Genomic DNA, 21,270 nt, shown 5'->3' with positions numbered 1-21,270 from the left:
AAAAATGAGCTTCCTATTTTTCAATTAAAATGTCGCTCTTTGTTCAGCTTAGTCTTTAATGTAAATGCGCAGTTCTAGCTCATCCTTTCACGTGTGCAAATTTTGTTTTTGTTTTATCCATGTTAACGTTGATTCTTTAGATAAGAATAATATATTGTCAGAAAAACAGCTAATGACCCATTGTTCTTTATCTATATTTATACACGTATATTTTCTGCTTATTCTTTTATTTTTTTCTTTTGTGTGAGAATGAAAGCTCAACTCACTGCTGTGACGCTTGCATTCTTACTGTGGGAGAATAATAATTATTTCTAAATAATAAAAAGCTGCTTAAATGTCTAAAAAATTGTGGCAAGCCTATATCTCTATTATTGTAATACTGTTTTAAGATAAAAAAATTAAAAAATGCTCAGTAAGTCTCTGACAGTATGATTTTTTTCAGTTTTTTTTTTTATTATTATTAATTATTTTTTCATCTCTGACAGTATGATTTTTTTATTATTTTTTTTTTCATCTCTGACAGTATGAGTTTTTTTATTATTATTTTTTTAAATCTCTGACAGTATGATTTTTTTATTATTATTTTTTTTAATCTCTGACAGTATGATTTTTTTATTATTATTATTTTTTTTTTTTTAATCTCTGACAGTATGATTTTTTTTATTTTTTTTTATCTCTGACAGTATGATTTTTTTTATTATTTTTATTTTTTTAATCTCTGACAGTATGATTTTTTTTAATTATTTTTATTTTTTTAATCTCTGACAGTATGATTTTTTTTTATTATTTTTATTTTTTTAATCTCTGACAGTATGATTTTTTTTTTATTATTTTTATTTTTTTAATCTCTGACAGTATGATTTTTTTTAATTATTTTTATTTTTTTAATCTCTGACAGTATGATTTTTTTTAATTATTTTTATTTTTTTAATCTCTGACAGTATGATTTTTTTTAATTATTTTTATTTTTTTAATCTCTGACAGTATGAGCTGTATCTGGTGTCGCCAGGGCCGACGTACTGTGTGACGTGGCGCAGAGCGGAAGAGCTCGTTGTGTGTTTTGGTTCTAAGGGGAAGTTGCCAGAAGAAAGAAAGGAGGAGACGTGACGGGATTGTTGAAATTGTTTTCTCGGCTCCCCATACCAATCTCACCGCAGTGCCCCGGATTCCGTGTGTAATACACATCAAAGTGGTGGCAGTAAAAGTTCCCCCCATCGTCTGGCTCTCAGGTAGCGGACATGTTGGTGTTAGCAGCTGGTTGAGTGTGATTAGCGCTAACGTTTGCTCTGTTGGGTCTCCGTTAGCTGGCTTCGGCTAAAGTCTGTGATGTTTGATAGCCACGGATCATACAGACTCATAGGTCTTAGTCGGGTTCAACTGAGTGTTGTTGTCCATAGTGTGTGGTAGCTTTGTAAACGACTGTTTTAGGTAGTTTTATGACAAAACCGCTCGTTTAGTTACCAGCTTAACTAAAGGGTGGGTGGAATGCCAACAATGCTAGCATGCTACTGCTAGGGGTTTGGCAACTCCCGTTCAAGTGCCGTAACAACCTTAGCAATTAGCATCCATTTTACTTGATTTTATTATATTATTGTCTTATTTTTACTCTTGTGCAGTTTTGTGGGATATTATTACAATTGCTAATGGTTAAATTTGTAGTCAAGTTAGCAGTCGGTGGCAGTATGTTAGCAATGTGCAAGCTAACCAGCTACATTTGGGAAAGGAGTAGCTATCCAATATCAAAACAGACTCAGGGCCACAGCTAGCATGAGCCAGTCTGTTTACAGTCAACGATTGACTGTTAAGTGCGCCTAGTGTGTGATCACAGCACTTGTACATCGTTTGTTGACAGTCCTTGTCTGGATAAACAGACAGGGACTATGTTCTTGGTGCTCTTCCTTGTGTGTTCATGTTTTCTAATGCTTGTGTTTTTAGACATTCCTCCTTAAAATTGCCCTTTGAAAATGAAGCTTACATTTCTTTCAAATAGATCCCCACAGATAATTTGTCTATCTGCCTATCCGTTGGCAGTTTTGACTTTTAAGTGTTACCTCCAATCCGGTTGTCTTAAAATTGACAAAACATGCCAATAGCTCCTAATTTTATTAACAAGAACAACAACACTCCATGTGGAAGTTGTTATTGTGGAAAGAAGACTCAATATTTTCTATGTTCTGTATTACTGAGGTGTCGGAGGAAGCATAGAGACCCGAGAAGCTATTTAAATGGAAGCTATTTTTTATTGAAATGTGTGCACTTCATTCATTGTAGCAAGAGAATGTTAGACTAAACGGATAATAGGAAGGCTGAACAGACATGTCTCATTTTCTTGTGAATATGCACAAGAAAATGTGCATATTCACAAATTGTTTGCTCAAATTGCTAATATAAAGCCAGTTTGTCGACTAAATTATTTTGTATTTCTTGTAGAATACTAGTAAAAATCGGTTTTGCAACTGCTTTTACTCTTGCTCCTAGCATAAATAACGACCGATCACTGAAGAAATTCTTGAAAACTCACTTTAAATACTGGTCTCATATCTCTCTTATATTATTGCTCTTAAAGAGAAAAATTGGTCAAAGCTTTACAAAAACGAGAGACAGAAAATCGGCCAAGCTCTGTATAGTGTAGTAAAAAACATGTTGTAGTTCACTCCTTTCACTAACTCACAGGTTATTGCTGGAAACAGACTTCATGGGATGGCCGCTTAATAAACTAATAAAGTATTTGATTTTTATTGTGAGTAAAATGGGAGTCCTAATTTACCTAGTTTTAATTTTGTTCTGCTGTCAGTTGAATATAAAAATGCCATTTTTAAGTGTAACAAATTCTAAATGTTTCGTGAGTTGATAAATAATCTTGTATCATTTCTGTTGATTTTATTAATGGACAGAAAAGCTTACATGGATATAAATATTTTTAAAATGGAAAGAATATTTCCACATTTGCGTTTGCAAAAAAGGTCGAAGCAATCTGGGCCAAACACTTCTCTAAGAGCAATATCAGCCTGCATTTAGCGGACTTTTTAACAGCACTTGTCAATGTCAAGGGGAGAGCATGCCAAAGGTCCAAGTTTGTATTTAACGGAGTTTATAAACTGCTCTGCATGCCGCTCAGACAAGATTTACTTCCTAACAACAGCCATGTGCTCAACAGTTAGAATTTATTCCTAAATAAGTTAGTCAGCAATGCATGGTATGCACCTAAACAGTGGCTCTCACAGAGAAAACGGGCTTAAATATTGTGGGTTGGATGGATCTCCTTCTCTTTCTGTCCTGTAATAAAACACGGCTGTGCTTCGTTACCGGATTTTTGTTTCTTTCTCTTAGTCTGTTTATGTTGGTTTCCTCCTTACTTCTTTGACAGCGATTTCAACTCTTAACAATTGTCAAGTCGTTGCTTCTTGTTGCAGCTTTCAGTTCAGTTTATTAGTGTATGAGTCAATAATGACACATGAACTGGTAAAACATGTTTGAGAAAAAGATACACACAGCTTGAAGGCATATAACGGAAATTATTCATATTAGTCTGCTGTTTTGGTCCAAAGAGATGTTTGTTTGTGCTTTGTCAGTTTTTTCTGGAGAGGCACCTATATCTGTTTATTTTTTTTATTTTGCTTTGTTCTGGAAGACGTTTGATAGAGGATATGTTCCGCGAATGAGTCGAGTGCCTCAATTATTAATATTCCGCGAGGAAAATTTATCTGCCTCGAAGCTTCGATAAATTATGTTTTATTATGTCACCGTGTTCCGGCCGGACCATTATTTGTGGAGGGCAGCGCTCTTACTTCCGCCTATGAATTGTTGTGAAGTGCTAACAGCATGGTGTTGAATTGTGCGGCGTTTTGGCAGAGTTTGGAGGACAAATAAGGATTGTTGAAGTTCGAGGTGCGATGGCTGGACGACGACAGCTTTTGTAGCGTCGGAAGCGCGTCGTCACGGCTTTGGAGCGAACGTCGGGAATGTTACTCAGAGAGAGAGAGGATTCCTCGAATAATTGTAAAAATATTCTATAGAGTACTCTATTACTAAAATATTCTTTTTTACATCAGCCCTAGTTGAGTGAAATGCAGCATTCTCTACTGTCTACTGTTCTTAGAGAACCAGTTATCCAAAAAAATAAAATACATCAGTTTGTGTTGGTGAAATCCAAGCATGTTTCAGTCATTACTCCAGCATCACCTGATGCAGTTTGATTACAGAGGCTTTGAAACGGCTTTACTGTGAGGATGTTTTAGTTTGCTTATTTTTTTTAAATCACTGAATTGGGGTTGGTCATCTGTCAGGGGAGGGGCACACTTTTCACTTCTTTTGTATGGATTTTCTATTATTTAGCTGTGTTTGACATATACTTAATGTGGATATTTAATAAGTTATGTTCAAATGTTGTGTACCTATACATAAACAAACCGTGAAATGTGTTCATGTTTAGAACGTTTTGGATGACAAGTTATGTTACATTCTGAAGTTTAACATGATCATTACCGTGCAGTAAACAAACACCTCTTTCCTCGTTTCCTGCAGCAGACGCCCAGGTCGTAAAGTTTGGCCCACAGGATAGCAGAGGATCTGATTAGGCCATGGCCAGCAGAGGAGGAGCTACAAGACCCAATGGACCCAACGCAGGAAACAAGATCTGTCAGTTTAAGCTGGTGCTGTTGGGGGAATCAGCCGTTGGGAAGTCCAGCTTAGTGCTTCGCTTTGTCAAGGGCCAGTTCCACGAATTCCAAGAAAGCACAATAGGAGGTAAGTAATTATGGTCTGTTCTGATATATATGTGAATAATTAATGCAGATAAATTATTCTGAGATTTTTCTGGAGACTTTTCTTAAATGTGACCAGTTCTTTACGTTTGGATGCTCGTCATGCAACCCCAACTCAGCCTCTCACCTCATTCTGTCCCCTCAGCGGCTTTTCTCACCCAGACAGTGTGTCTAGATGACACGACAGTGAAGTTTGAAATCTGGGACACTGCAGGTCAGGAGCGGTACCACAGTTTGGCGCCCATGTATTACAGAGGAGCACAAGCCGCCATCGTGGTCTACGACATCACAAACGAGGTGCGTCTGTACAAGCTCTCAGTTTTGAAAGTTGCACTGATGATACTTGTATGTATTCAGGAGGGCAAGATGAAACCAGGTTGCTTGCATCTGATTGCAGGATGATGTAAAGCGAGAGTATTAACTCATGGCACATGGTGTGTGTTTTGCAGGAGTCCTTTGCGCGGGCAAAGAACTGGGTGAAGGAGCTACAGAGACAAGCTAGTCCTAATATAGTCATCGCTCTGTCAGGAAATAAAGCCGACCTGGCCTCCAAGAGAGCTGTGGATTTTCAGGTCATATTGTTACTCACTTAACAATCCTGCAATTAGTCATTGGGTTTTTGTTTCTTTTTTTATAGAATCACCCATCATTTCATACCTGTTTGTTTCCTAAGAGACACATTACAAATATTCTGATTGCTTTGCAAAAAGTACTGTAACAGTTCTCGTGTTTTTGTTACTTCACAGCCGCACCCTAAGGCGTTAAAATATGAATTTATCTGATGGAACAAAACAAGATTAACCAGGTCAGGGTTGATGTGGATGTGTGCGAAGTTAAATACAGGCCAATTCTGGAAGACAACCTAGTATAGGCAGATTATTTTAGATGGAAGACAGGGTCTTATATTCTAACTATTAGTTACATGCTTTAAATCTCTGGAAAAGTGCAACATAATTCTATAGGAATGTTTTCCTTAGCAGAGACAGGAAAACTGGTCAGAGTTGATGGATAGTAACTCTACCAGGTATTGAGTCGTGGAATAAATGCACTCCACATGTATTAGATTTTTATTTGTAAAGTATTTTGATAATCATGAATGATTTTCTTTCCACGTTGACTCTCCACATGTTTGTGTTGGCTTTTCACTATGGCTGCATAATAACAGTAAATACGCAATGTGTGGTGATTGATGAATGGTGCCCTAAAAATATGGCTTGTGATAAATAAATTGAAACAGCTTGGCTATAATTTCTTATTTGACTTTAGCACCTTACCACCGCTTTACTTTCTAAAATATCTATCCTACATTAAGATATATAATAATACTTGAATGATTAGCACGCATGTTTTGTAATTTCCAGTAGTTGGATATTCACAATATGTATGTTGGGTGCAATAATTCTGCAATAGTGATAAATTAGCGATATTGTGCAGCCCTATGCATCACATGACTTAATTAACTTAAGGTTTGTGGTTGTGGTTGCGGCTTAAATACTTTCTTTCTGCCTTCCATTTCCCTAGCACAGGAGTGTCTAAAATCTGGCCTGTGGGCTGAAAGATTTTTGTGTGGCCCACAAAATTCGGACCACATTTTATGAACAGTTCAAATGTGGTCTGCAGTCACAGGCGTTTGATGGAGATGGCACCCATTTTGTCTTTTAGCTCAGATAAATAAAATCTTTGTAAAATAAAATAAATATTAGATGCAACACAAATTGTTTCTTGGTTTATTTACCAGGTTTCTGCATTTATCTTTATTTTGGAGTTAATAGAACCACAAACATCCAACTGTTTCATGACTGAAATATTTGTGGACTGCCGGTGCTTTCAACTTGATCATTGTGGCAATCATGCCAAAAAGTTTGGATACCGCTGGTCTAGCAGATTATTCTCTACATGTCTTTTATGGTAATGTGTCCAGCTGTGTTGAATATTCATGCCATTTTCTTTTTTTACAGGATGCTCAATCATACGCAGATGACAACAGCCTACTTTTTATGGAGACTTCAGCCAAGACATCTATGAATGTGAATGAGATATTTATGGCTATTGGTAAGTGGTTCTTGACATATTACCTATTGAAATGGTCATTAATAATGTTACATCTAACATTATGCTAGTTAAAATATAAAAAATATCTATTGCTTGAGCTTTCTGTTCCTAAAATATGGCTTTTTTTTTCTTTTGCTTCTTTGTTTTCTTATCTTCAGCAAAGAAATTGCCAAAAAATGAGCCTCAAGCTCCAGGAGCTAACAGCGGTCGGACCAGGGGAGTGGATCTGACAGAAGCTGCTCAGCCAGCCAAGGCTCCGTGCTGCTCTACCTAGAATGAAGAACACAATTTTCCCTCCCTGACCTGTAAACTAGTAACTAATGTGGCCGACGCCCCAGATGCCACTGCAGCTACTAAAGCAACGTGTCCCCCTTTGTTTGAAACAGAAAAAGATGCCCTGTATGCTCCCTCACACTTTGTTTCTTTTTATCTCAGTAGCAAAGTCAGTGCCATTTCACTGATGTCTTTGGGGCTCTGCCTCTTCCATTAAGGTTCTGCTGGTACCTGAAGAAGCCTCCTAACCACTCTGTTTTACTTTACATCTCCCAGTTGATTGATGGATCAGTGATCAGATATTAGAAACCTCAGCTCATCCAACATCTTTGATAGGAGTTCAATTTTGAGGAAGGGGGTCACTTCCCTTTTCTGGAAACTACTGCTCTTATTTCCACCATTCTTCTGCTATTGGTCATTTTTGGTAGATTTATTTTGTTGTTGGTTATTTAGAATATTTTTCTTTAAGCTGTCAATGCACAAACGCGTGTATTTACGTGGGTAAAAAAAAAAGAAGAAGAAAATCAAACTGTTTTACCTTTGGTCTATAGTAGCACAAACAGAGCGACAAATGTTGGAGTCAAAGAGCCATTTCTTGTGGCTCTGAGGAAAGGAAAGACGTTGAGTAGAAAGTCAAAAAAAGAACCCTGAGATCTGTGTCCCTCTCATGTCTTCAGAACCTTTTATTCAAAGTTTAAAAGAAACTTTTAAACTCTTGATTCCCTCAGCAATCCACTGGCTTTCCCTTCATCAGTTTAGAATTAGAGTGTGTGTTATACGTTTTTCTACCTGTAGTCTCCTCCGAGGGACTGTGCCGGCTTGTTTTTGGCCGCGGTGGCATTGTATCATGTTTTGCAGTATTCCTTAAAGCGTCGAGTGTCTGCAAGAACCATTGCAACACTTGAAAGCCCCCTCCCTCCCCTCAGCAAGACAGAGAGGCCTCTAAGGTACACATCAGCAACCGTTCATCTCTTATGTGTCGCATCCTTTCGTTAATCCCGTGTCAACCATCAAACTGGGGTTGGAGGATTTTGTTTATGCAAAGAGCTTTTTTTTTTTTTTTTTTTTCTCCTCCATTATGTCAGTGTTGCTTGACCGCTGCAGGGTTTGCACAGGGTAAAAAAAACAAAACAAAGGTGGTGGTTGTGAGTGGGATGCTGCAATATGAGGTCTCTTCATGTTTAAAGTGGAATTCTAATTATTTCACACGTGGATTAGGAAGTGCTTTAGACACGTTGGTGTGTCAGTATATTCGAACTTTGCCTGGGCTGGCTGGTGACTGATTTCAACTGTAGACTTATAGTCACATGCACATTACACACACTTGCACAATGGAACACACACTCACTCTGCAGATCATAGACACACAGTCTGTTACACCCGATTCATACCAATGTTAAGCACATTATTTGTGTTTTTCTATGTCCCCACATGTTGTTACACACACAACACATATTTGCACACACACATTAGTTATCTAGACTATTTCTTGTCAATAACTTTTTTACTGGTCTTACTCATGCCTTGCACTAATGATGCTTATGAATTTATGTTGTCATAATCTCAGTCAGTGTGTTATAAATATATACATAATATAAATATATAAATAATATACTGTAAATATGGTGTTGCGGTGTAGTCTACTTTTTTTCCTGATTTTTCTAGTGACTAATGCTTGCTAGGGAGTTATCTAGGTAATCATTAGGGGTTAAAAAAAACTGTACAGATAGCAGGAAAACAGCTACAGTTTGGGTTTGGAGTTTTGCTGTTTCTTTTCACAAAAACGGTTAAATTATAATCAGTGGTGGTCTATATTAATGTATGTAGTGTTATTAACAAAAGTAAAAAAAATAAAATTGCATTTATTTACACTTCTAAAATGTTATACCCAAGCATATTAGATTCTGCTTGTTAAAAATGACCTTTCTGTTGCCTTTTGTTTGTTTGTTTTTCTTGTTGGTATGGCTCATTTATATCCCCAGTAAAGCTGAACTTCCACATCCAGAGCTATTGGTTGGAAAATTTCCCAAAAATCGGGATAAATGAGATGGTCTGACAATCCACAGCATTTCAGAAAGCGTTGTTGCCGTAATGCAGGAACGATATAACAGATGTCAGGTAACCTAACAGGAGTATAAATTGTATGTTTTCCCTTTTTCAACACTTCTTTGCAACAGAACACATTTAAATGCAAGCATTTTACAGTACTGTTATGTAATGACAAAATACATACCGAAATAAATTTGATCATTTATCATTGTAGTTGGGCAGTTTCTGTCTGCATGTTCTGTCTGCACAAACGTTTCTGTATTTTATGTGACAGACGCAAAATGAGTGCACAGCTGAAGGAAATGATACATGGTTTTCACCTTTTTAGAGCTGTAGACATTTAAAATCCTGCTCCCATTTCCTTTGCAAAATAACTCAAGATCATTCAGATTAGAGAGGGGTTCAGGTTCTTAACTAGATTTAGTCAGGACTTTAACTAGGCTTCTCTTTCATTTAAGTGTTTCGAGCTGAACTATTTTACTTGTCATCGTCCAGTTGGAAGGTGAGGGTTTCTTCCAGCTTTCCCCTCAATCGGCCTTCCCATCAACTTGGTTCCTGCTGAAGAAAAGCATCCCAATGTTATATCACTGCAATGTTTTTGTTTTACAACCTGTTTAAAACAACTTCGCAACTTAATCCCTGACCTGTGTTGTGTGTTTATTGGTCTAAATGTGTGATTACCTATGTGTTCATCTGAGCTGTCTGGACTAATTCGATGTCTTTGGTTGGTTATTGGTTGCATTGGGTTTTATTTATGTGTAGCAGAGTCAGGGGTGGAAGGGATTTTTAGGTTTTTACTTGTCCAACATTTTAGAACCATGTATCATTTTTCTTTTATTTCTCAAGTATTTACTAATTAATTTAATGGCCCATGTAATTGCATTGGGAGGGTTATTCAGTTCATTTTTTTTCCCCCGCTGCATACTTGTGATCTGGCTCCACGTTTGTTTTTTCCCTCCACCAGATTTGACCTTGAAAATTCCCCACGATTAGCTGCGTTTTTTTTTTGTTTTTTGTGAGTCCTCTCCTCTCAGAGTTGCAGTCAGTTAAACTGGCGCGTCCAATCCGAGTCCCCTAGCGGAGGAAAATGGGCCTACAGCGAGAAATTGAAAATAAGGATGAGCGCCATGTCTGATCCTCCGCCTGTGGAATAGAGCGGACGGCAGGGCGATCGTGTTCCCCGGGCCTGCGGTCCCTTCGGGCTTTCGGTGAGCAGTCATGGCCGACAGCGTGGGGATTCAACAAGGTTCGCCGGCCGTCGGAGCCGCGGGCCTGGTTCCGGCCGCTCCCGGAGCCGCGGGGACGGAGGGCTCCAGCGCCGCTGGAGGATCTGCACGTATAGCCGCGAAGAAGGCGCAACTCCGCTCCTCACCACGGCCGAAGAAACTGGAAAAACTCGGGGTGTATTCGTCCTGTAAAGTATGCACAGCTTACAGACGGTAGACTTTTAGAGCACTGCAGTTTTGACTGTTTAATCCGCGCGAAGAGCTCGTTTGGGTCGGTTGCAATAGTTTCTTAAATGCAAGCGCAGCAAAGGAAGCCATTGCCGAACACCAGTTTCCCCCCCGCCCCCATTTTTAAAAATGTGTACATGCACAAACCGGTTGATGAAACGAGCAGAGCTATTTAAAGAAGTTTAAGTGTTGCACTCGGGCTCTTCGGCAGCGGCCCTGTAGCTGCAAGCTCCGTGTTTTTACAGCGCTACCCTGGCTCTGTCAAGGTGGGGGGTGGGTGAGCGTAAACATTGGCTCAGCTCTGCTTTTTTGGAGTCGCTGGCTGTGAGCAGAGACGCGGTCTCCCTCCGTGTGTTAGTGCGCGGTTTCACCCCGACTTCACCGGCGCATTTCACCGAGCCGGGGCCGCCTGACAGAATACATCTGTAGGCACACACAGGAGTTTGTGTTGCTTATGCAGCTATGATCCGCAGAGAGGGACCGGGGTCTTTGTTTTGACAGGGTGACAGCTGCTGGGGTGGGCGGAGTTTGTTGTCGTTCCAGAGCGCATGCTCAGAACAGCCCAGCCCAGCTGACCGTGGTGAGATACCTCGCCTGTACACGGTGTTACAGCCATGGCAAGTTTCTGTTTACCATAGTGAGTAAAGATGCACCTGAGCCAAACAGAATAAGTTTGTTTGTTCCAGTAATGAAGTTCAAACACAGATTCGTCTCACACGGAGATGCATTTCCGAGTTTTTCTTTTTCTGTAATCTCGATGAGTAATAAAAACACAAAATTCAGTTGCTAAAAAAAATGCGATGTCGAGATGAAAAAACTAAACTTAATACAAGACTCTAAAACTTAGCACTAAAAATTACATTTAAATTAAAAAAAAAACTCAATTCTGTACATTTTTTGAGGCAAGTTTTGTAAAGGCACATCTGGCCAAGGTTGCAGAACCCTGGTCTGGAGAAAAAGGACCCCAGTTACCTGAATAAGAAAAAATACAGCACTTCATGCTTTCTTCCACTCACTTGCTTTGAATTTAATTTTCCAGTAGGACTGTGCTCACACTGCCGAAAAGTACTAATTCATGCAGAAAGAGGCCCTACAAAGTACTTAGTGAATGTAAATGTGTTGATGTACTTTTCACGAGACCCACATTTCTAAGGTATTCTTACATAGCATAGCTTTTGTTTTTTGAGAAACTCAATTTTAATAAGCTGTAAACCGTGATCATCAAAATTTAATAGATGCTACAAATTTCACAGCTTGAATTAAAATACCAAAAACATTAACATATGAATGATTTCCTTTATTAAACTGTATCTGATAACTGCACTGGCATCTGTTCCTGACTGTACTAATTTGAGTCATGTTTTCCACAGGCTGAAGGAGCCTGTAAATGTAATGGCTGGAAAAGTCAGAACCCGCCTCCGACACCTCCTCAAACTGACCAGCAATCCAACACAGTGAACTTACAGGAACCTTGTCGGAGCTGTTCTCACACGTTAGGTACTAAAAAACAACAACAACAACAACAAAAAACATCTACAGCTCCGTATTGTTCAGTGTTGTCAGTTTCAGTGTTTTCTTTGCTAATAGCTTTTTTTTTTGTCCTCTGTAGGTGATCACGTGACCCATCTTGAAAATGTTTCAGAGGAGGAAATGAACAGACTACTAGGTGTTGTTTTGGATGTGGAGTATCTCTACACCTGTGTTCACAAGGAGGAGGATGCTGACACCAAACAAGTCTACTTCTCCCTCTTCAAAGTAACCTACCGCCTACCTCGCCCTTACTGTGAAGACATTCATTTGCATTGCACAGAAGCGAACAACACATTGTTCCGTTTCCCTACAGCTGTTGAGAAAATCTATCCTACAGATGGGTAAGCCGATGTTAGAGGCACAAGAGAGTCCGCCGTTTGAAAAGCCCAGCATTGAGCAGGTAAATCAAGTCTGGAACTGGAAAAGAACAGCTGCATTTTATTAGCGCCATGGCGTCACGCCACTGTTCTCTCATTGTTCAAAAAGGGAGTGAATAATTTCGTCCAGTACAAATTCAGCCACCTACCGTCAAAGGAACGACAAACTATCATGGAGCTGGCCAAGATGTTCCTGAATCAGATCAACTACTGGCAGCTGGAAACTCCCTCTCAGAGACGCCAAAGGGTGCCCAGTGACGACGTGGTTGGATACAAAGTCAACTACACCAGGTTATATTAAGCAGACTTGAATTCGGCATTCATCAGCACAATGTGATTTCCACGTTCTAAAATGTGTTGGCACGCACTCTACAGATGGCTCTGCTACTGCAATGTGCCGCAGTTCTGCGACAGCTTACCGCGCTACGAGACCACGCAGATCTTCGGCCGGACGTTGCTGCGCTCCGTGTTCACTGTGATGAGAAAGCAGCTGCTGGAGCAGGCCAGACAGGAGAAGGACAAGCTTCCTCCTGAGAAACGCACTCTCATTCTCACACACTTTCCCAAGTAAGTACAAAATATGTAAAAGTGTGCAGAGCAAAATAACATTCATGCTTATGGACCAGAGCTTCATAAATCTGACTTTTTAATCTGGACCACAGATTTATGCACATCCAATGGTATTCAACCTACTGTGGCCCTGAAGTCTAAAGTGATCACACAAAATTACTGATGGCAGCAACTCAGTCAGCTTGTTTGTCTTGTGTAGAGACACGACTAAGCACAGAAATGACATGCAGAGAGTACCCACTGTGGTAAATGTAAACCAAAAAAATGTATAAGGTTACCGTATTTTCAGGGCTATAGAGCGCACCATACTATAAGCCGCACCTACAAATTCTTTTGAAAAAACTAGAAACGTAAATATATAAGCAGAACTGGGCTATAAGCCGCTGGTATCTCCACCGCTCTCGGTTTTTCACAAGGACACAGCAGAGGGCTGCAATAAACCTGCTGGATTTATTAAGGACGCAGTCCTCCGTCTCCAACGCCGAACCGTGGTTTCGTTCACGCCGAGTTTATGTGCAGCGGCTCTATTTCCGTCCTGTACTGCCAGATCGATAGCCTTCAACTTAAAAGCTGCATCATGTTTGAAGAAGTTTCTCCGTTGTGCCTGCTACAAGCATGTGCTTGTTCTAACTGACAATTAGCACTTTCTTCTTTGATTTCCAATTTTGACTTCCAATGATTCACTTCCTGCTAAAGAGCCCCCTGGTGGTTGAAGAAAAATACACAGAAAAGCCGCACCGGGCTGTAAGCCGCATGGTTCAAAGCGTGGGGAAAAAGTAGCGGCAAATAGTCCGAAAAATACGGTAATGTCTGAAATAAGTCAGACAAGGATTTCATCCAAAAGTGTACCTAAATGTAACCAGAACAAAAAAAAAGCGCCAATCATTATTTTACCTGATGCGATTTGAAAATAGCAGTGCAGTTCTGCATTGTATGTACAAACATGTTTGAATATAGTAATGTTCTAGCTGTGTTTTCCTCTCTTTCAGATTCCTGTCCATGTTGGAAGAGGAAGTTTACAGTCACAGCTCTCCCATCTGGAGCCAAGACTTCTTGGTGGGAGCAACAGGAGGGCAGATTCCTGTCCACACAGGTAGTGCAAACCCTCACTGAGACATTTGCTACTGATATAATGTTAATATATATGGACAAAAAGTGACATGCGCAATATATCTGTTCGTATTTATTCTGCTAATGTCTGTGCAGTGATAAGTGCTCCCCCAGTCGCCAGACCCATATACTACAGCACCAGTCCCGTGTCAGTGGACCCGTCCACTTGTGGAAGTGTGAGCCCTGCCAGGAAACCCGCCTCTGTTCTGGAGTCAAACCCAGGTATCACAGACAAACTTGCAATTACTCAAGTTGTCTCCTTAAATAATAAAACCGCAACTTTCTAGCTAATAATTGTCACGTCTGAAAATTGACTCACTTTGCATGGTCAGTTTGTCGTCGCAAGCTTGTATCATCGACCAAAACATGAGGCAAATGACACAAATAATGCTAACATGGCTGGTGAAGCTAAGCTCACAGTGAGCTATCTTTAAATCCTGGTTGATGTCTGTCTTTTTCGTGAAGCACATAACACAGAAGAAAGATGAGGATTTCAAAGAGTGCTTTGTACCGTGTATGTATTGGTTTCACAGTAGGAGAAAAGCGAAAAGCCTCAGAGCCGCTTCACCATGAAGAGAACAAGAGACCCAAGGTGGTAGGGGACATCCCCATGGACCTCATCAATGAAGTCATGGCAACCATCAGTGACCCTGCCACCATTCCAGAGGTAACCTTTAATTGAAAGCAGAGGGTAGAAAAAAAATAAATAAATAAAAAGAAACGCATGGATTATGTAACATACCAAAGATGTGTTTAAACTAAACATGAGACAAAATACTGTTTTTTAAATATATTTAAATTTTTAAGGAGGATCTTCGGTTCAGTGTCGTCTTAAAATGTGATGATGCATCTGCCTCCTTTACAGCTTCTTCAGTTCTTGTTGTACCCAGTAACACTTGGAACAAACTGAGCCGACACGTTTCTGTTTTACGAGGCAAAGCTGTGATGTAGAACCCTGTGCTCCTTCAGAAGTTTATTTTATTTTTACCCCTCCAGGGGGTCTTTTGTGGGCTCTAGTGTCCCTTATATGAAAGTAGGCTGACAGGAAATGGGGAATAAGAGGGGGGAAGACATGCGGCAAATATCGTCGGGTCCGGGAGTCAAACCCGCGACGGCCGCGTCGAGGATTCAAGGCCTCCAAATATGGGTCGCGCTAACCACCACGGCACGCCCCTCAGAATTATTTTTACTAATATTAGTTTGTGTTTCTGATACTTTCGTGTGGTACCACATCTGATTTTCTTTTTTATTCTAAATAATGAAAATAATGAAGCGCATTTTGTGATGACATGAAGAGAAGTTTTTAAGCAACAAATATTCTAGCTGGGTTTCTTGTGAAACATAAGATGGATATTTGGAAAAGCGCCTCACGCTCATCATTCAGATGGAGAATCTGTAATCTTGTGGGTCTGATTAGGAACCTTATTAATATATATCCTGTTTGTTATTATCCGCCAACCAAGCCGAATCAGAATCTTAATTTATTGAATATGGCTGTATTGTTTTGTAAAAGACAGTTATTTCTTAAAATAGGAGTTCCTTCCCTCACTGAGTAACTTTTCAAATTAAAAGTTGGATTTTTGTGACATTATGCTACAGCAATTTAAGAATTTATTTGATAATATTTTTTTCCGTGACACTAATAACTCAGGTTGTTATTGCCTCAAATTATCAACCCTACTTTGCCAACCGTGTTAAGGCATCATATAACAATGTTAAGTTGGGTTCTGTCCTTAATAATGTGAGGAGTTAAGTTTTCATAATGGCAACAGGATGATCATGGATCTTTTACACCTCTCTCCTGGTCAGACGAGTCTGCTGTCTGCTCATTCTGCCCGCGATGAAGCCGCCCGCCTCGAAGAGCGGAGAGGAGTTATCGAATTCCACGTCATCGGGAACTCGCTCAATCAGAAGCCCAACAAGCGGATCCTGATGTGGCTCGTTGGCCTTCAGAACGTCTTCTCCCACCAGCTTCCCCGGATGCCCAAAGAGTACATAACCCGACTGGTCTTTGACCCGTGAGTATTTCTAACTTGTTGGTTTATTATTGTTACCCGTGTTCAGAAAGGCATTAGGGTAATGAGGTCGCCTGTGTCTCTTTCCTGGCAGGAAACATAAAACGCTGTCTTTGATAAAAGATGGCCGGGTCATTGGAGGGATCTGTTTCAGGATGTTCCCATCGCAGGGCTTCACAGAGATTGTATTTTGTGCCGTCACGTCCAATGAGCAAGTCAAGGTGAGAACAGTCTCTTAGGCACTTCACTTCCTGTTGTTTATCTGTAGTGCTGTGAAAAGTATGCACAAATTATTATTTTTTTGGTTGTTGCATTTTGGCCTCACTTAAATGAGGCCAAAATTTTGACCTCATCAGACAAATCATCTGACAAATCATCAGACAAATTTGATGATTTGTCTGATCATCAAATTTTAACATCAGATAAAGGTAATCTAAGTAAAAATAAAATGCAGTTTTCAAATGATTATTTCACAATATACTGCTTTTATATAAACTTTCTATATAGATGAAGTAGGCTTAGAAGATGAGAAAGAGCAACACAATGATAGAAAATAGATGAGAAACAACTTAACTGACAACTGGACGGGTTAAAAATGACTCCTGTAAACCACATGGAGAGACATTTCCCACAATTCCACAGTTTCTGGTCTTTAATCCGATTAAAGTGTCGTAGCATCATGATTAAAAAGACTGTTTATAGTTGAACACCAATTATTACAAATAGTTGGGTGTAGTTCTTCTATCACACAGCTTTTTCACATGCAAAAAAATGCAATTATCTTAGAACATCATTTTTCAAAGCTCTGTTTTCTGATCTTTGGTTGCAGGGTTATGGGACCCATTTAATGAACCACCTAAAGGAATATCACATAAAACACGAGATACTGAACTTCCTCACTTATGCTGACGAGTACGCAATTGGGTACTTCAAGAAACAGGTAACAGTCCATCTAGATGAAGAGACGTGAATAGCGTTAAATTAGTTTTAGAATTGATCGTTTTGCTTTTATCCCTCTCAGGGTTTTTCAAAGGACATCAAGGTCCCCAAAGCCAAGTACGTGGGCTACATCAAGGACTACGAGGGAGCCACGCTGATGGGATGTGAACTCAACCCTAGCATCCCCTACACAGAGTTCTCCGTTATCATCAAGAAGCAGAAGGAGGTACCTGAGTGCTTATTTGACAAAGTCTTGCATCTCTCTCTCTCTGCTCTCAAACTCAGCCTCTCCTATGTCTCCGTTAGATCATCAAGAAGCTGATAGAAAGGAAGCAGGCCCAGATCCGAAAGGTCTACCCGGGGCTGTCCTGTTTTAAGGACGGGGTCCGGCAGATTCCAATCGAGAGCATTCCCGGCATACGTACGTTACTGAGAACTACACGGCACACACTATAGAAAAACAAGCTAATACTAATTTGTTCTGAATGCTTTGAGGATATTGAATGTTTCTTTTTTTTTTGTTATATCAACAGGTGAAACTGGCTGGAAGCCTGCAGGAAAGGGGTAAGAGTCCAGGAGTTCACCCTTCAGTCTTTCAAATAATAATTTTAAAACAGATTTTAATAATAGAGATAAAAGCAAGATATTTAAACTAGGACAAGAAATACAAGAAACAACAGTCATAGTCTGGAGTCATTTATTCACTCTTTATTTTGTTGCTGTAGGAAGGAATTGAAGGACCCTGACCAACTTTACAGCACATTGAAAACCATCCTGCAGCATGTGAAGGTAAGGCTCCAGCATGGTTCCCTTCTAATGACAACATTTCAGACTTACATTTCCAAAAGTTCTCGACCGTTTTCAACTCATTTTTAAGTGGAAATTTAAAGAGTCAGATGGATTGAAAAGTGGGATGCAGTGCCGCAGTTGTCTTGCGGCAAGAAGGTCCTGGATACGAGTCTTTCTGCATGGAGTTTGCATGTTCTCCCTGTGCATGCGTGGGTTCTCTCCGGGTACTCCGGCTTCCTCCTGCAGTCCAAAAACATGACTGTTGGGTTTATTGGTCTCTCTAAATTCTCCCTAGGTGTGAGTGTGTGTGTGCATGGTTGTCTGTCCTGTCTGTCTCTGTGTTGCCCTGCGATGAACTGGCAACCTGTCCATGGTGAACCCCGCTTCTCGCCCATTGATAGGCACCAGCACCCTTCCAGACCCAAAAGGGATAAGAGTGTAAGTGGGTGGGTGGGTGGATGGATGTTTTATTTTTTTTAAGAAATGTTGATGGTCAAATTTGACAGAAAATATAATCTGTTCTTTCTATCCATACTTTTCCAGACCTGGAAAGGTTTCCAAAAAACCTGGGACAAGGTTAACTGGACAAATGATTTATTCCTATGACATAACTTCCCTAAAGGGAATGTTGGGAGTGATTTATATTGTAAGAACGGCTGTTTGTCTCCTTTTTCCTTTAGTCAGGAATATGTAAGTGAAACGACTGCATTCCTGAAATTCTCCATTTCCCTTTGACTATCTAGGCTGGACATGACTTAAACGCATCTTTGTTCTGCTCCACCCCTCCACCCGTATCGTCTCCTGTTCATCTGATTAAAGATTTAATCTAAATCTTAGAGATTTTGCGTTTTGGAGAGCGAAGTAATGTGATCCTGCTTGTGTACAACTCTAACAAAAGCACAAAACATATTACTTCTGACCGGAAGCGTTAGCTAAAAATACTTGGGAAGAGCAAAGTTTAAATTTTAGCAAGGAAGGATCTGCATAAAATCCCAAAAATATAAAAAGAAAACTTATTGCTGTGCATGTATGTGTGCTTCAGAATCATCAGAACGCCTGGCCTTTCATGGAGCCTGTGAAGAAAACAGAAGCACCTGGCTACTACCAAGTCATTCGTTTCCCGATGGGTGTGTATGACTGTGGTTTGTTTAAGATCAAATATTACAGTCATATGAAGACGTTTTTCCTCTTACCTCTGTTTTTGCTTTTCAAACAGCAACAGCCTCTGTAAACACAAAAAGCGGTTTTCTAATTTAATTTATTAAGGGTGAAAGCTTTCCAAGGCAAGCTGGCTCTATGTGAAAAGAATAAACAACTGGCTCTGCTACTGTATGCAGCAGCTAACATTTGCAGCAACTGGCAATGAGTCTTTTAGATTTATATGGGTTAGCCCACTGTTCACAGAGAAACAAGCACAAATGAAATGTCACGCCATAACATCTCTGTCAAATTAAACTCCAGACTTGGACTAAGACAATTCAAAGCCTTTGTTTATTGAGCCATTCAGAAGTGGTGCTCTTCAAGTAATCATTCTGTGTAACTGAAGTACATTTAAGACCTCAAAATGGTGGTCAAACATTCGCCTTCCAGATTTTCTGCTAGAAAGAAGGTTCCATCAGTTGGAGCAAGTTGTCCAGGTCCAGAATAAGCACCATGTTTAGATGTACAGTAGATTTTATGTGCATTATTTTTTTAAATGCTATTTCTGTGAACCTGATAAACAACTTCCAAAAAGTGACATTTTTTGTCTCATTGATCCACAGAAGCTTTTTCCAAAGTCTTGGGGATCATTGAGATTTTAGGGAAATGTGAGATGAGCCTTTTAGGATCCTTTTTGGCCGGCAGTGGTTTTTAGCTTGTGAAATTACCAAAAATAACACATTATTCCCAGGCCCTTCTATTTAAACCATAAACTGTGACCTAAACAAAGGCAAATGGTAACTTAACTCAACTTATGTTGAGCTTTTCAAGTCGTGGACAAGAAAAACGCTTTGGGCAAACACCCAGCAACACTCACTTTGTGCAGACCGGTTGGCAACTTGGGGTTACGTACTTTACCAAAGGCATTATCAACACAGAGGAATCTACAATCCAAGTCACAGTTTTCTGGTTGATGAATGTAGATGACTCCTATTCCAGCTATCCACAACCATTTTATAAACCTTGTGATGCTTTAGATGTTCTTTAGGTGTAATTTTGATTGTCAGGATGGTTCACCACTGTTTCACGTTTCCTCAACATGTGGATAATGGCTCTCTCTGTGGTTGGCTGGAGTCTCAACGCCTTAACAATGGATTTGTGACTCTGTCTAGACTGCTGAGATGCCAATGTCTTAATCATCTGTTATTGAATTGCTTTAGTTTGGGGCGTGGTGTATTGCCTTTTGAGATATTTTGCCCTAGTTTATGTTGTTAGACCGGTTCTTTTCAAGTGATTACTTTAACCCAAAGGTCTGGCAAGTTAACCTTAATTCAGCTTTACAAAAAATACGTGATAAATCACATTGATTTAATGACTGGTCAAGTCAAGTTTATATGTATAGCACATTTCAGCGACAAGGTAAAACAAAAATGGACAAAAACAATTAAACTCTTCACGTTTTAACTTGATCTAAGGTGCTGTTAACAACTTTTTAAAGTTGCCTGTTTGCCTTGCTCATTTTGTTTTTACCCACAGACTTGAAGACGATGAGCGAGCGCCTGAAGAGCAGGTACTACACGACGCGGAAGCTTTTCATGGCCGACATGCAGCGCATCTTCACCAACTGCCGCGAATACAACGCTCCGGAGAGCGAGTACTACAAGTGTGCCAACATACTGGAGAAATTCTTCTACACCAAGATCAAAGAGGCAGGCCTCATCGAGAAGTAGACTAAAGATGAGAGGTTTTCCTTTCAAGTAGCCTGGCGCAGGTTAGGTTAGCGGGTAATGCAGAAGACAATAAAGAAAGAAAGGGATTATTGATTGTGGAGTTGGTTTCAGGATCATATCTTATGTTTAATGCATGCTGGCCTATGTCTTGAATCAGTTCCTTGTTTGAAAGATTTGCCAAGAGGGATGTAGACACTCAAGATTGTAACAAAAAAAACAATCTTGGAAAAAGAAAAAAGAATGGCAATTTTGATTTTTTTTGTGCATACCCAAAAACCGAGAAAGCTTTCATCATTTGTTTTTAAAAATTATTAAACATTGACACCTGATTTTTTTTTTAAAGATCTAACTTTATCTTCTGTTTACACAGCCTCTTAGTGTCCACCTTTCTCCTCTCAGTTGACTCAGGTTGTCATGTGAAGGAGCCAAATGTTTGATGGATTGAGTCTTTAAGAAAAGTGTTTCCTGTTAGCAAAACA

General features: G+C 39.7%; 2 protein-coding genes across 5 annotated transcripts; both read left to right on the top strand.

Moving 5' to 3' along the window:
- Nucleotides 1-1,047: 1,047 nt before the first annotated feature.
- On the top strand, nucleotides 1,048-9,773 carry LOC102221989 (ras-related protein Rab-5A). 2 transcript variants are annotated; one of them, XM_023344579.1, is made up of 6 exons: nucleotides 1,048-1,229; nucleotides 4,528-4,746; nucleotides 4,909-5,060; nucleotides 5,213-5,335; nucleotides 6,722-6,815; nucleotides 6,974-9,773. In XM_023344579.1, the coding sequence occupies exons 2-6, from the start codon at nucleotides 4,581-4,583 to the stop codon at nucleotides 7,087-7,089; spliced, it is 651 nt and encodes a 216-aa protein (XP_023200347.1). In that variant the 5' UTR covers nucleotides 1,048-1,229; nucleotides 4,528-4,580; the 3' UTR covers nucleotides 7,090-9,773. The 2 variants fall into 2 exon arrangements, with proteins under 2 accessions (XP_023200347.1, XP_005797400.1); XM_005797343.2 differs by having other exon boundaries at nucleotides 1,049-1,229; nucleotides 4,525-4,746.
- A 407-nt stretch (nucleotides 9,774-10,180) lies between these two features.
- Nucleotides 10,181-20,874, top strand: kat2b (lysine acetyltransferase 2B). 3 transcript variants are annotated; one of them, XM_023344577.1, is made up of 18 exons: nucleotides 10,181-10,556; nucleotides 11,962-12,088; nucleotides 12,201-12,346; nucleotides 12,435-12,521; nucleotides 12,608-12,789; nucleotides 12,874-13,065; nucleotides 14,058-14,161; nucleotides 14,275-14,400; nucleotides 14,703-14,845; nucleotides 15,988-16,196; nucleotides 16,288-16,414; nucleotides 17,023-17,133; nucleotides 17,215-17,358; nucleotides 17,439-17,553; nucleotides 17,666-17,696; nucleotides 17,858-17,921; nucleotides 18,964-19,048; nucleotides 20,598-20,874. In XM_023344577.1, exons 1-18 carry the CDS (start codon nucleotides 10,356-10,358, stop codon nucleotides 20,789-20,791), a joined length of 2,388 nt encoding a protein of 795 aa, XP_023200345.1. In that variant the 5' UTR covers nucleotides 10,181-10,355; the 3' UTR covers nucleotides 20,792-20,874. The 3 variants fall into 3 exon arrangements, with proteins under 3 accessions (XP_023200345.1, XP_014331565.1, XP_023200346.1); XM_014476079.2 differs by having other exon boundaries at nucleotides 10,182-10,556; nucleotides 14,712-14,845; XM_023344578.1 differs by having other exon boundaries at nucleotides 10,544-10,576.
- The last annotated feature ends 396 nt before the right edge of the window (nucleotides 20,875-21,270 follow it).

The sequence above is a fragment of the Xiphophorus maculatus genome, chromosome 13 (assembly GCF_002775205.1).
Source record: "Xiphophorus maculatus strain JP 163 A chromosome 13, X_maculatus-5.0-male, whole genome shotgun sequence".
Taxonomy (NCBI): Eukaryota; Metazoa; Chordata; class Actinopteri; order Cyprinodontiformes; family Poeciliidae; genus Xiphophorus; species Xiphophorus maculatus.
Note: the sequence above shows the minus strand (reverse complement) of the source record. Positions and strands in the feature narration are given on the sequence as shown.

Coding starts and splice junctions, on each gene's coding strand:
- kat2b (XM_023344577.1), top strand. CDS start 10,356: ATGGCCGACAGCGTGGGGATTCAACAAGGTTCGCCGGCCGTCGGAGCC. Junction 13,066..14,057: donor ATTCTCACACACTTTCCCAA/GTAAGTACAAAA, acceptor CCTCTCTTTCAG/ATTCCTGTCCATGTTGGAAG. Junction 17,922..18,963: donor CCATCCTGCAGCATGTGAAG/GTAAGGCTCCAG, acceptor TGTGTGCTTCAG/AATCATCAGAACGCCTGGCC.
- LOC102221989 (XM_023344579.1), top strand. CDS start 4,581: ATGGCCAGCAGAGGAGGAGCTACAAGACCCAATGGACCCAACGCAGGA. Junction 4,747..4,908: donor CCAAGAAAGCACAATAGGAG/GTAAGTAATTAT, acceptor CTGTCCCCTCAG/CGGCTTTTCTCACCCAGACA. Junction 6,816..6,973: donor TGAGATATTTATGGCTATTG/GTAAGTGGTTCT, acceptor TCTTATCTTCAG/CAAAGAAATTGCCAAAAAAT.